Source organism: Cydia pomonella, chromosome 5 (assembly GCF_033807575.1).
Source record: "Cydia pomonella isolate Wapato2018A chromosome 5, ilCydPomo1, whole genome shotgun sequence".
Taxonomy (NCBI): domain Eukaryota; kingdom Metazoa; phylum Arthropoda; class Insecta; order Lepidoptera; family Tortricidae; genus Cydia; species Cydia pomonella.
This window is the reverse complement of record NC_084707.1, coordinates 11,764,331-11,777,952: the sequence shown is the minus strand read 5'-3', so window position 1 is coordinate 11,777,952 and position 13,622 is coordinate 11,764,331. Positions and strand designations below refer to the sequence as shown.

The 13,622-nt window shown below is 37.6% G+C and overlaps 2 protein-coding genes across 2 annotated transcripts; one reads left to right on the top strand and one right to left on the bottom strand.

Moving 5' to 3' along the window:
• Positions 1-444: 444 nt before the first annotated feature.
• Positions 445-2,469, top strand: LOC133517712 (small ribosomal subunit protein mS40-like). The gene is made up of 2 exons (XM_061851088.1): positions 445-998; positions 2,271-2,469. The coding sequence occupies exons 1-2, from the start codon at positions 594-596 to the stop codon at positions 2,424-2,426; spliced, it is 561 nt and encodes a 186-aa protein (XP_061707072.1). The 5' UTR covers positions 445-593; the 3' UTR covers positions 2,427-2,469.
• Positions 2,470-4,100: 1,631 nt separating this feature from the next.
• LOC133517711 (suppressor APC domain-containing protein 2-like) lies at positions 4,101-13,127 on the bottom strand. Its single transcript, XM_061851087.1, has 3 exons — positions 9,693-13,127; positions 8,628-8,825; positions 4,101-4,304 (listed from the first exon to the last, which is right to left on the bottom strand). The coding sequence occupies exons 1-3, from the start codon at positions 10,659-10,661 to the stop codon at positions 4,191-4,193; spliced, it is 1,281 nt and encodes a 426-aa protein (XP_061707071.1). The 5' UTR covers positions 10,662-13,127; the 3' UTR covers positions 4,101-4,190.
• Between the last annotated feature and the right edge of the window lie 495 nt (positions 13,128-13,622).

Below are 13,622 nucleotides of genomic sequence, written 5' to 3'. Positions count from 1 at the left end.
GACATAATCTCGTAGCCAGGATTATTCACCAGCAACTTGCTCTTCTATACGGCCTTGTGGACCGCGAAGTACCGTACTACAAGTATTCACCTACGCCAGTTCTCGAAAATGGTCGTGCCACGCTCTATTGGGATCGATCTATCATCACTGACAGGACTATTGTAGCCAATAAGCCATTCTAAAACTCTTCTCTTTCCGCACAGACTACTATAGTTTGGCCCAGAACTGTTTAATTTCAAACAAAGAAAGAGATAATCACACTGTCTTTGTCTTACGCTAGTACTATTCTAGCACCTAAAAGAAAGGGATGAATAAAGTTGACTATTGACTATAAATATTCTTTTTCAGGTAGCAATAAATATAACCGATCGACTAAATCCGCAATGTGAATTGTTGTAAGGTTGTAAAAACAATATCAATGCTGTCATGTTTACGTCAACGTCAATGTCAAAGTGACATACCATACCTTACCGTATGCGTTGGCCCTATGCATTTCTCAATTCTCTTGATGAAATAACGTGTTTAATTCTTTGGGAACTTCATTTTTCTCTTTATCGGTCATTTTATACAACAAAATAGTAAATCATCTAGTCATGGCATTGTGGAGTGGTATACAATCATCTATACGGAGAATCATTTTAGCGGAGGCTAGGACCAGCGTTCGTTTTTACTGTGAGCCGGCCGACAATGCTGAAGGCGAGGAACAAAAAACGATTGATCCAGCTAAAGATAGGAACAAAATTATCCCCCCAGAAACCAGTATAAGATATATGCAAAGCAAAGCCTACCAACAGACTTATGGAGAGAAACCAGTATGGTTCTTGTACAGACGTAACCACAAAGGTGCTTTTGCTCCAAAAAAGACAAGAAAAACTTGTGTGAGGAACGGTATCATATCGACAGGAAACCCTTGCCCCATTTGTAGGGATGAATATCTGGTTTTGGATCACAGGAACACTAAATTACTGGAGCAGTTTATTTCGGAGCACACTGGCCAGGTATGAATTTTAATACTTCGCTGCCCCAATATTACAAGGTTCTATGTTACATAAACAATGAACGGAGATAATAAATTTTGAAAGTAAGTATACCCATATTTCGCTGGTTAAAGATCTGGTAGACAAATGAATATGGTAGTTGTAGAAACACAAATAATTATATAAGAATACACCATAATCAGCTAATTATGTATTAAATATAAACAATTTGTTTTTTAGAACTTTGGAACCATTATAAAAACATTCTGTTGTGTAACATACAACTTTGTTTGTCTGTAGTCTGTATTTAGTACTAAAATTATTAATTTGATTCAGAATAATAGGGATATATAGAGATAGCCAGTGTTTGTTGCCCGACTCACAGGCGAGCAGTATACAGGGTCATTTATCTTATCAATATAGCTTTATACTGTATTTTACGAGTTATGTTTTTGCTATTTTGGCTTTGGAACACTAAAAATTCATAGTACCCCACATCTGCTTCTGGCATCCACCTGTACATGCATTTAATAGTGCCTATTTCGGACTTTCCTACAACAGGTTTTTGTAAATCTTTGGAGTGCAACTAATATTGCCATTATTCTGTCTTTGGGTTTTTTGGGATTTTAAATGAATTTTCTTAAAAGTTTACTCTGTATGTGACTGTCTATATCATTTTACACATGCAATGCAATTCACTTTTATGATGAAAGGTTATCATATCAAATCCAATATATTATATATAGCCACTTATACAATAATAAAATCAAACAAACATAGGCCGAGAGATTCAACTGCCTGCTCTCTAAATACTGGGTCGGTGTGGTGATTGGGAGGGATAAGTATGGCAAAGCCTTTTGGTGAGGTGGTTAGGCATGGATTAGTTTGTAATTGATTAACATAGATAATAAGATAGCTATTAAGATTTTTTACTAAAAGCACTATGGATTTTTAATGGTCCGAAATAAACAATTTTTATTTTTTATTATTTATAGGACCTTGTTGCCCTTGTTAGTTTTATAACCACAACATAGAACCATGTTATATCGAGAATTTTTGACTATTAGTTGACAATATTAAGAGCCTGGTTTCAGCAAAATATAGCCCAAGACACATAGAATCACATGCTAATCATAACTCATAAACTTGTAATATTGAGGCAGCAACTTGTGAATTTACAAACTTGGATTAAGTACTTTCATATTTATGGCAATTTGATTTGTATATCCATGATCTACTAACTACATGAGTGCTTAATACAAATAAAAGAAATATGTACATTTCTCATTACAGATACTGGATGCATTCAAGACAGGACTGTGTCGAAAGAAGCAAAAGGAGCTCCTTGTGGCCATCGAGCGAGCATGGGACCAGGGCAACCTCACATATGATGTGCCATTCAGGGAATATGATTATTCCTTATATTACAAGAAAGAATTAACACAGTAAAGGTTGTATTTCATATTTTATTGATTATATTATCTTAATGTAAGCAAGCAACCTTTCATTGCAGTTTTGTTTTAGTATAAATAGATTTTTTATTGTAAGTATGGCACTACTGTTAATTGAAAGACATAGTATTAGTATCACAAGAAAATAAAATGTACACAGTTGTGTAAATTGATTTTTAACTTACCAATTTATATTACTTAACCAATAGAGTCCCTCATTAATCCATATAGTGTATCTTGAGTTTTTCTTATTTTTAATGACAATTTTATTTTTATAGTAAATTACGTATGCCATTCTGCTCTCATATAATAAGCAGCAATGACACTATCTCGAAAATTATTTGAATCATATGACAGACAAGATTTTTAACAAAGGTTTTTAAAATATGTCAATGAAGTGTGTCATCCCATATTGCTTTGCAAAACAAGTAATAAAAGGAAACCTTCCTTAACATTTTAATTCGAGAATAGGCATCGGAGTTTTTATCGCACGGTAAGACTGATAGTGAGCTAAAGTCAGACCAAGATAAGTTGGCAGAGATTTAGTTATTTTAAACTGCTAACTTCTGTGAAATTATGTTGTTTACTCAACACTTGCACAGGCTGGGCTATCAAAATAGCTGCCGACTTATCTTGGTCTGACTATATGGAGTTGACATTAGCATATTCATACTCATTCACCTATTTAATTCGTGATTTTAATTTTATAATCAAGGACAAGAACTTGACGAGTTTACAATGACCCTTTAATTTTGTTTTTGAATATTTAAATAACAATAATGACCACTTTTTTGTACAGATTATATTACGATATTTCATAAATAAACAATAAGTATATTAAAAGAGGTAAAAATAATATGAATATAGATTAATCAGTACAAAAAAAATGGTCATTATTCTTATTTGTAATATTTATGTCCTGAAAGAAAAAATTAAAGGATTGTTGGAAAAATGGATGAGTATGAGTATGAATATGAGTTGAATTTTATTGCTGATGTCGACTCCATAGCTCGCTATTAGTCTTGGCGTGCGATAAAAACTCCGATGCCTATTCATGACGATTGAATGTTTCATTAAACACATTTTCAACATCAAATTAATGCAAAAAAAATTGGTAACATTTTTGTAAAGATATTCGAGTTTTAAAACATTAAATTTCAGCATATTTTTTTTATTGTGTAAATGTATATTGAACACTTTGATTAAAAATAATGAACATTTCTTACGGCAAAAATATCGAAAAACTTACTTTTCACGGTGATGCCACAGGCGTCAAAACTATTAAGTCAACAACAAAATAATTACTTATCCTAATTTTGATTACTATTTTCAAAACTAACCAAGAAAATGAGAAAAATCGCATGAGAATTGATAAAAAAAATCCACACTAAATGTATAAAATAAGTTTTCTTTGGTGTGTGGCTTTTCTAGGGCCCCAACCTGGGTTGCTTTGTGATAATCTTTTATGCTAGATTCAAATGGTAATTTGCCTTGAATTCTTTTTTAATAAAAAAACTGGCCATTTTGTTGCTGAATCTAATTGTTTTGCCAAAGTTATGAATGAAAAAGTTAGCTTAACCATTTACACAGCATGGAATTGGGCAGCTGTCCTCACTGATTTTTTTATGTTATTGAGATAGCACTATTTGGCTTATGAACACATGGTTCTGGGTCTTATACATATATTTCTATGTTTTTTACTATTACTAAAAGCACCTAAATATCTGTATGATCTTATTAAAAAAAAATTATAATTTGTGTGTCAAGCAAAGTTATCCATTATCTTTGTTCGAGTTCTTTGTCCTAACACCTCTCTGATCAGTGCTGACTTTTCCCTCTCCAAAACAGCTATTCTCTCATTTTTCCGATTTACTTCCTGAAACAAAGAATATAACTTTAATGAAACAAAATATAAAATAAATACGTACTCAATATTTCCCAGGCACTCATTAAACCCACAACTTTCAGGGATCTAAAGTTGTCAGCGAAAAAGACTTTTAATTTTGAAATTTAGATTCTCATTACTGACCCAATGTTGCGTTGGTAGGAAGCGACTTGTTAATGAGGAATTATATATTTATAGATATATATAGATTTGTCTTTTCCTTTGATAGGTATAAACTGTCAGTGACAGGAGAAGCATTAATAAATAATAATATAGCCTTTATTTCCATGACTACATAGTTTTACATACAAAAAGTTAAAAACATTATAAAACATTTTTATATATTAAGACATGGCCCCTTTTTGGGAATAGGCCTCCTCCACTGTCTCCATTCATTCCGCTATTTTGCCTTCTCCATCCAATCTGTCTCCGCTATGTATTTGATGTCGTTGGCCCAACGGTATTTTGATTTTCCTGATTTCCTTTTGCCACTCGGAACCAACCATTTATTGACGCGTTTTGTCCATCTGTTATCTGTAGACCTGGCAAGAGATCCTGCCCATTTCCATTTTAGCGTTTGCGTGTCTTGTACTGCGTTTATTCTTTTAGTTTTCATACGTATATTTTCACTTTTTTGTTTGTCTCTAAATTTTACTCCTAGCACGCTAGCAGGCTTTATTTTTTTTTATTTACTTTGAAACTCCAATATTTCTTCCAGGTAATGTTGATTCTGCGACCTATTTCGCCTTCGTGTCTTGTTTTGCTGAAATATATTTGCCTGCCAAGGTACCATGTTTCTCTTTTCCGCTCACAGCTCAAGTGGTTGCCTATTCGTTTTCGTCGTAACTTTCATATTCTGTCTCTCCTATATGCTATTCTTTTCCTTCCAGCAACTCCCCGCTATATCAAGGAGCGTTTTAACTATCTAAATTCTGTGAGGCTGTCGCGCAGCCTGCTTCTCTCCGTCCCATCTTTTCTACAAAATTTTACTACACTTCATTTACTTTTCAAGCTGTCCGACTCTGGAACTCCTTACCCGTTGGCGTTAGACGCGATCTCTCCCTTAGTGTTTATATAGTACATAGTTATTTTTACTCTGTGGCTGACATGCTGCTGTCATATTTAGCTATGTTTCGGTTAATTATATATATATATATATATATATATGTATATGTTTATGTATGTCTATTTGTATTCCTTATATGTGTATGTTTATTCACTGTAATTGTGTGTGTGAATGTAGGCTTCCTATTTAACGGTTTAGCAACACCTAAGTACTTTTTCGATTAACTTCTCTATTTCCGCTACCCAAAGGTTGTCTGGAAGAGATCGCTTTTTAGCGATAAGACCGCCTGTTGTCTGCCTCTACATTTAATCAATTGTTATTTTTTCTTGCATCTTTTTACTGAGGTGTGCCAATAAAGAGTATTCTATCTATCTATCTAAATCTAGTTATCAACGTACTCTATGGGCGTCTCGTTTAAGTTTATTGGGTGTGGGGCGTAGGTAGCCATTTGTAGCGACTTTTGTTTTCAAAGTGCTACTAGCATCGTTTCTAGTTGTTTTTGTGAATTTGCGAAGAGTACGATATCATCTGCGAGGCGCAGGTTGCTCAGAAACTTCGTGCCAATCTGTATTCCTTTCCTGTTCCAATTTAAATTCTTCATAATATTTTAGAGTACATATATAAATATTTTGCGTGACATTGGGACCCCCTGCTTACCTAGGGTTTGCAATATCCGTAAATTTTTCGGATCTGGATATCCGGATTCGGAATTAGGATAATAGTTAATACGGATCCGTATAAAAAAAGGTTATGTTCTAGAAGGATTCGGCCAAAAACGGACTATTTTTAGTCAAAAATTAAGTTATACTCACATAATAATACGTAAATGGTACTAAACGACAAATTTGTCGAACATGTATTAATATCTTTTATACACCGCCGGTTTGATAAAATTACATGAGAAAAGCTTACTTTCTGTATCTTTGAAAAATAGTATTTAAATAGAGGTAAATTCTTTCAGTATGCATTACAGTGATATTCCATTATATACGAGTAGTAAAAAGATAATAGAAATCCTGTTAGTTACTGCAAATAATGACCAAAGTTGAGCGAAATCATATCAATATTACTTACTTAGTTAGTCAGTAGCGCATGTTATTTTTCTTTTAACAGAAGAAGGGGAACCGACACGATAATACGCAAACAAAATCAGTGATAACAACACCCAAAAACGACTGAGCGAAACCCCGGTAATAATCACTGTAAACAATAATAATTCTCGCCTCGAGTTCTCAGGAGAGCCAAAACAATATTGGCCCTTTTGTTTGCCATTATTTCACTTACTATGTAGGCTAGCGATACCATTAATTTTTTACTGAGAAAAGCCTTTTTACCTTCTATTTTGGATAAGTAAAAACGCTGTAACACCTTTGATAATACCTAGTTGGTTACTAAGTTCTGTTACTCGATTTGCAACCTCTATATTTCCGTTAAAACAAATGCTACCGAAAAAATAAAAAATTACATAATGTGGTGGATTTGTGAGATATAATTATATACCACACATAACGCTTATCTCGTCGTATCTATAATGAATTGGGTCCTAAAAGAGAATCGTATCGCAGTAATTGCATTGCACAAATGTGGGCACCCGCCAAACATGATTTTGAAGTTGCTTGAAACCCTAAAAATCAACAAACAATTTGTTTATCGCACAATTAATAGATACAATAGTACTCAGAGCTTCGATGACCGCAAGAGGTCTGGAAGACCACGCACCGTTCAGAGCCCAGCTCTAATAAAGGCAGTCAAGGCGAGGATTGCAAGAAACCCCGCCCAGAAGCAAAAGTTGTTGGCAACACAGATGTCTGTGAAGAGAAGCTCCCTAAAAAAAGTTATCAATGAAGACCTTGGACTACACGCTTACCGCAGACAAAAAGGTCATTTGCTTAATGGACGATTAAAGACTATGAGGCTAGAGAGAAGTCGCGTGCTATTGAAGCGGGAAACACAAAATGGCCACCGAAAAATACTATTTACAGATGAAAAATATTTTTACCATTGAAGAACGTTGTAACCGCCAGAATGACAGAATGTATGCAAAAAACAGTCAAGAGGCAATTGCGGCTGTTCCGAGAGTGCAACGAGGCCATCATCCCTCTTATGTGATGATTTTGCTGGGTGTATCATACTCAGGGCTAACACAGGTTCATTTCTGTGAAAAAGGTGTGAAAACTGGGACCAAAGTTTACCAGGAAACCGTTCTCGAACCAATAGTGAAGCCATTAAGCCACACCCTATTTCAAAACCAGCCATGGGTCTTTCAACAGGACTCAGCTCCTGCACATAAGGCAAAAACAACTCAAGTCGAACTGATTTCGAAGGAACAAAATTGACTTTATTGCCCACGAAGACTGGCCGTCCTCCAGCCCGGACCTTAACCCCCTGGATTATGCCATATGGCAGGTTATTGAGGAGAAAGCCTGTGCTAAACCCCACACAAATCTTGACTCCCTCAAGTGGGCCAAGACAGTGACGGAATTAGACAAGACAATCGTGCGTGCCACTATTGATGACTGGCCTCGACGTTTGAGGGCCTGTGTCAAGGCCAGAGGAGGCCATTTTGAATGATATTGTCATATGTAATTTCTGATTTTGTGTACTTCATTTTAATATATATTGTATTCAACTTTCGTTCGTATATTTTATGTAGATAAAGATTATTGCAGTAACAGAATTCAGTAACCAACTAGGTATTTAAAAAGACGATATACTAAATTTATTAGACCATCTTTTTTTCTCCCCTATAACTAGTTATGATACTTTGTGTTTGTGGGATAATATCGACACGTTATTAGGTAAATGAATTTTTTTTCGACAAAACTCGTATTTACTTTGAAATAAATGTTTTTTCATAAGTCTTTTTTAATGATAGACTACAAATTTCAAAGATAGAATACTCGGAAAACTAAACAATTAAAATGTAGAAAATAACGAGGATCAAGATTGTTTAGCTTAAGTATACTTTAAGCAAAACTGTATGCTAAAAGGGCCATTAGCGGAAAGGTAACATTCATCGGTGCAAATAATTTCTTCCAGTAAAATTGAATGTTAGATTTCCAAGAAGGTGCTACCTAAAATAGTCGTAGCATAGCAGTATACATGGGTTGGGGCAAACTGAAAGTTTTTAGAATAGAGAAATCAAAGATGACAATTACAATGTGTGTAGAGAAAATAACGAATCCACCGGAGACGAGAGGTGTATATTAAAACGTAACAGACGCAGTTTTTTAGTAATTAATACGAACCTCTGCTAACATGCGATTCTGCTTGGTGGCGGACGTGAACACGCCCGCGTTGGGCGCGGCCGGCAGTGCCAGGTTCATGTGCAGCGACAGCTGGCCGTGCCGCCAGCCCGCCGCCAGCGCGCCCAGCTGCCGGTTCAACTCCAGCACTCGCGCCCGCAGCAGCTCCAGGCGTTCCTGATGCGCTTCACTCCATGGCTCCTGGGAAGAACCATACCATAACTGTTAGACAACACTAACCGAATGTCGCTGCACCTAGTTACCTACTTAAGTGATAGTATATTGCGAATCTTGGCGTCAAAAAAGGAAGGCTTCGGGTTCTGGCTTAATGTACCCGTAGGGTTAATCCTAGTGTAATTAGAATGATTACGACGAAATTACGACGTTATGTACTTAGGTAGGTATATCTACTCGAAACGAAAGCGCTAATTTTCAGTTTTGCGGTGGAAATATATTGTATGGCATTAAGTACCTACTTCAAGCTCAAAGGGCAGGACTGTGAACACTGCTGCCCAGTAGGCAGTGCCGTGCCGACAATATGTTGGTATAAGAACTTATATGAAATGACTAGATTCGTCATGAAAATTATTATAAAAAAAAAACCAAAAAAACACGACTGCACACTAAAAAAGAGGAGTAGGAAAGGACCAACAGAGGGTTACTTATAGTCATTTTGGTTGTTGGTCCCTGCCTGCGATACTTACCATCAACAACAATATACTTGTGGGGCTTGTTTTCCTCTTTTTTAGTGTGCAGTCGGGTTTTTTTGTTTTTTTAGAAGATTTTTTTTTTTATTTATAACTTTTTAGTTACCACCAAAAAAACCTATGACACTCCCGTGATCAAGACGAATCTAACGATACCTCATACATTAAAATCCATCAAGCCGTTAAGGCTACAGGAGGCCACAAAGAAACAAACATACATACATACATACACTCGCAAAACATGACCCTCCTCCCTTTGGCAGTCGGGTAAAAAGAATGACGAATTGTTTTCTAGTAATTAAGCAACCAAAATACACCTTATGAGTAGGTAAGTTATAAAGAAGGTCATTCTTAAACTTACAACATAAGCTCCCATCCGCCCAGCATGTCGCATCTTTTCCTGAACCTCGCCCAACTGCTTTAAATACCACTCTCTTGCTTCCTCGACTGCATTCAACCCCTGTAGCAACACATCCTTTTCTTGTTCAATCTGTTTCATTCGTTTAAGGAGATTATAGTCTACACCGTTATGTAGGGTGTGTCGCCGAGGCTCGCGACGGCGCGTGCGACGCATACCTTGCGCTTGTGTGTCGTTTGATGGTCTTCCATCTCCCAGGCCTCTACTGGGCTCCTCTCCCGACCGAGCTACTTCCTCAAAGTCTATTTTTAAGTCCCCAATGTCTTCAGGCTCAAAGCGTGGTGCGTCATCTGTTTTGAAGTTTCTAAATGGTTCCTTCCTTTCTGCTGAATTTTTCTCTAATCTTGGCGGTTTTGGAGGAGCGAAAACCCTGTCGTGTTTATTTATTGCTGCTCCGTGGTTTCGCATATCTTGGAAAGGGCCATCTTTGCGGCCTAACAACTGGGGCATGCTTATAGTTCTTTGTTGTGATGTTTTCTCCGTATTTTTAATCGCGTTCCAATTCTTGTCCTGCTGCACGTCGACATCGAGTAGGGGCGCTGAAGGCGGCCGATGGGGGCTTTGATTATTGGTGCTCATTTGAACATTACCGCCTCCTAATTCTTCGTCGTTAAGTCTGTTAACTGTATCAGAACTTTTTTCAACTTGATTGCACAAGAGACAGATTTTAAGGCCGGTACAAAAGCGTTCAAATGTTAGTAAACCGTCATGGGAAGCGACCTTTTGAAGGCTCTCTATAACACCTCTTGGCAAACCCTTTGTGCGGTCATCTCTCCAACGATTTTCTATATCCGTGAGCTTTACGTACCCAGTGTGTTTATCATCCATAATATCGAATAACGTCCGCATCGCGGATACAAACTGCTTTGGTAATGATTCCATATTTCTAGATGGAGCTTGGGTCATGCTCATATTGTGGAATTTAAACCTTAATCAAAATTAATTATGTAACGCATAGCACCTTTATTAACAACACTTCACACTTATTTTATGTAAATAACAAAACACTTCCATTAAACAACAAATGTGCACTTTTACAACTTTTGCACCGCTTAAAGTTTGATAACTTTCATCAGTTAGTTAAATGATTATACCTTCATTCTTATTATACTCGATAACTTTGCTCCCGAATAATATACCTACGTTCTAGAACAAAGTATTTAGATTTATTTATGCAGACTGGAATGAGGCCGCGTTCGTATCAACATGTTTAGCCATACGAAGCAAAACGACCGTTGGGTCAACGAATGTGTGGTAGACTCTAGACGGCCAAACCGGCTGTTGAGTGGGAGTAAATTTGCGAGAGATTTTGTCCCATAAGTGTGAGTGAGAGAACCGGTCAAACGGCATCGCGGCGAAGGCCAATAGTTTGGGGCAGGTAGAGAGGCACTAGTCGGTCAGCAAGTGCCGACTGCCGACCGCGCGGCTTAGAACGGGCACGGTGCCGTGCCATTCACAAGTAGACCTCGATTTCAATAAGCATGTTCATAATATATTTTTTACCACATTAGCTCGTAAAGACTTGCTTGTTCAAAAACTGATGAGAAAGTTGCATTTTATCCACAGGGGTGGCAAAGTAACTTGATGCAAATTTTTAGTTGTTTCCTTATGTTGGCTGGTATAATTGATTTTTAAAGTGATGATTTTCACTCGGTAGCAAAAGTTTGTTTAACCCTCGTGCATTGAAACCTTTTTCGCACCACGGGTTTCAGTGGTTAGGCTGAGGCTGTATTTTGAATTATAAATATTCAATGTTCATTTGGATTTGATTTTGTTTGATGTTAAAGGCATCGTCCTAATACAACGCGATTACGCGATTATCGCAAATTCGCGCGAATTTTACTTGCGCGAACGCGCGATCAAACAAGCGACCAAATAGGACACCTATTCGAAACTCGCGAACTTGCGATAATCGCGTAGTCGCGTTGTATTAGGACTACCCCTTACAGTTAGTATTTTCCTCGCGTTAGTGTGGTGAAATTTTTTGTGTTCCACTTGGTGACAAAATTTGTTTAACTTTCGTGCCTTGAAACCCTCGAAATTCTACTTTTCAGACCACTCGCTACGCTGGTGAGTCAGTTTTGGGATATTTCGCTTGCTCGAGTGTTGAGTGTGAGTGTGTACAACAATTAACTTGATCTGATCTATTATTTTCGTAATGTTGAAGCACTCGAAGCGCTTTCGTGGACATACTGGTTAGCCTGTGGTGTTATGCTCGCTATCTCTGTAAACGTCGTTGTTATGAATGCCTTAATTAGCCTCCTACATATGTAGCGTTGGTAGCGGAACACATATGGCAATGAAATTAATATTTTTTTAAGAAATAGTGCATTTACTACTTTACTGGTGATTAAGGTTAAAAAAATTGTTTAATACTTAGTTCAGTCGATTATTAATCGCGTATATATGTCATCTACGTATTGTGTTTCTATTTTACATTAACCGTCAACAAATTATCTTTCTGAGCAGATAAATATAAAGTTATTTTTACTACAAGGGCTATCTTTAATCAGGATTCAAATTCAGCCCTTGTAGTGTCCTAGGAGACTAATGAGTTTTGAGCGTAGCGACTGTAGTGAGACAATGAAAGGCGTAATAACGACCTATCTGGCCTAGTGGGTAGAGATCCTGCCTATGAAGCCGATGGTACCGGGTTTAAATCCTGGTCATGCGTGAGTTAAGGTGTACCCAAGGATAATACGCAATGAAAAAATACCTTAAGGCTCCGTCATATCGACGCGGTAGAGGAACCGACGCGGAATGCGCGCGGTGCCGCAGCGCAACTTGGAATGCAGAACGTTATGTTATGATTATGAGCTATGCTACACTGCCGAAGCGCGACGCCGCGTTCAATCCGCCCTCAATCCGCTGACTGAATTCACATGGGGCGGAAGCTGCACGGGCGCGGCCACTCGCCCGTCACACTGAGCGCGGATCGGAGGCGGAGCGGTTGCGCGGAACGAAGTAAATAACAATATTGTTTGCAATGGCAGAAGTTACGGACAAACTGATTAAGTGCGTTAGAAAATTCAAGTCACAACTATACAGTATTATTAAATGGACAGGGCCAGCAGGGGAAAACCAAAAAAGAGATGGACAGAATACATCATCTCAGTAGCAGGCATAGATTGGCTAACGACAGCTCAAAATAGAGACAAATGGAGAAAGTGTGAGGAAGCTTTTACCCAAAAGGGATCCACATTAGATTATTGTTATTTTATACTGTTTTATAATGTAGGTAATGTATCTGTTTTATGTAAGCTTAATGTGGAAGTAAAAAGCTATTTCATTCATATAATATTATTCCTTTATTGGGTCTTAGTTTAGGTTTTTTACAATATGAATATGAAAGTATAATATAATAAAAACAATACAAAAATATATACTTAAACACATTATAAAAAACCTAAACCTAGGGTGCTGCCAGCAGCGGGGCAGGGCCCAAGCTGCCGATGGTCAGAGCTGCAGAGAAGAACCGCCGGACTATCCGCGCCGTGTCCAAGATCACCGCCTTCTGCATCTGACCCTTGATCCAACCATCTAGCGAGAGTCTCAAGGTGTTGGTATATTATTATTATACAGAATTACAAATTGATTTTAGTAGCCGTAGGTAACTTACAACGCGGGTCCGCGATCAAAACGCCTTCAATCCGCCGACCGCGCTCAACGTGACATCACCGCCCCGCTCCGCGACCGCTTCGGAATGCTTGCGCGTCGGTGTGACGGAGCCTTTGCGTCTTCGAAGCTCTAATTATTTGTCAGACTTCACACATCTTATAAAATCAATGAATCTCTGCTAATAGATGGAGCAAGGTCCCTTTTACTTATACAACGGATAGGGACGATCAGGTGAAAGGCCAAGCGAAGCCAAAA

What these genes read in the sequence shown, in the direction of transcription:
- LOC133517712 (XM_061851088.1), top strand. Translation starts at nt 594, where the DNA reads ATGGCATTGTGGAGTGGTATACAATCATCTATACGGAGAATCATTTTA. An exon ending in TTTCGGAGCACACTGGCCAG is followed by an intron (nt 999 to 2,270) that starts GTATGAATTTTA and finishes TTCTCATTACAG; the next exon opens with ATACTGGATGCATTCAAGAC.
- LOC133517711 (XM_061851087.1), bottom strand. Translation starts at nt 10,661, where the DNA reads ATGAGCATGACCCAAGCTCCATCTAGAAATATGGAATCATTACCAAAG. An exon ending in GGCGGATGGGAGCTTATGTT is followed by an intron (nt 8,826 to 9,692) that starts GTAAGTTTAAGA and finishes GGTTCTTCCCAG; the next exon opens with GAGCCATGGAGTGAAGCGCA. An exon ending in AGAATCGCATGTTAGCAGAG is followed by an intron (nt 4,305 to 8,627) that starts GTTCGTATTAAT and finishes TCTTTGTTTCAG; the next exon opens with GAAGTAAATCGGAAAAATGA.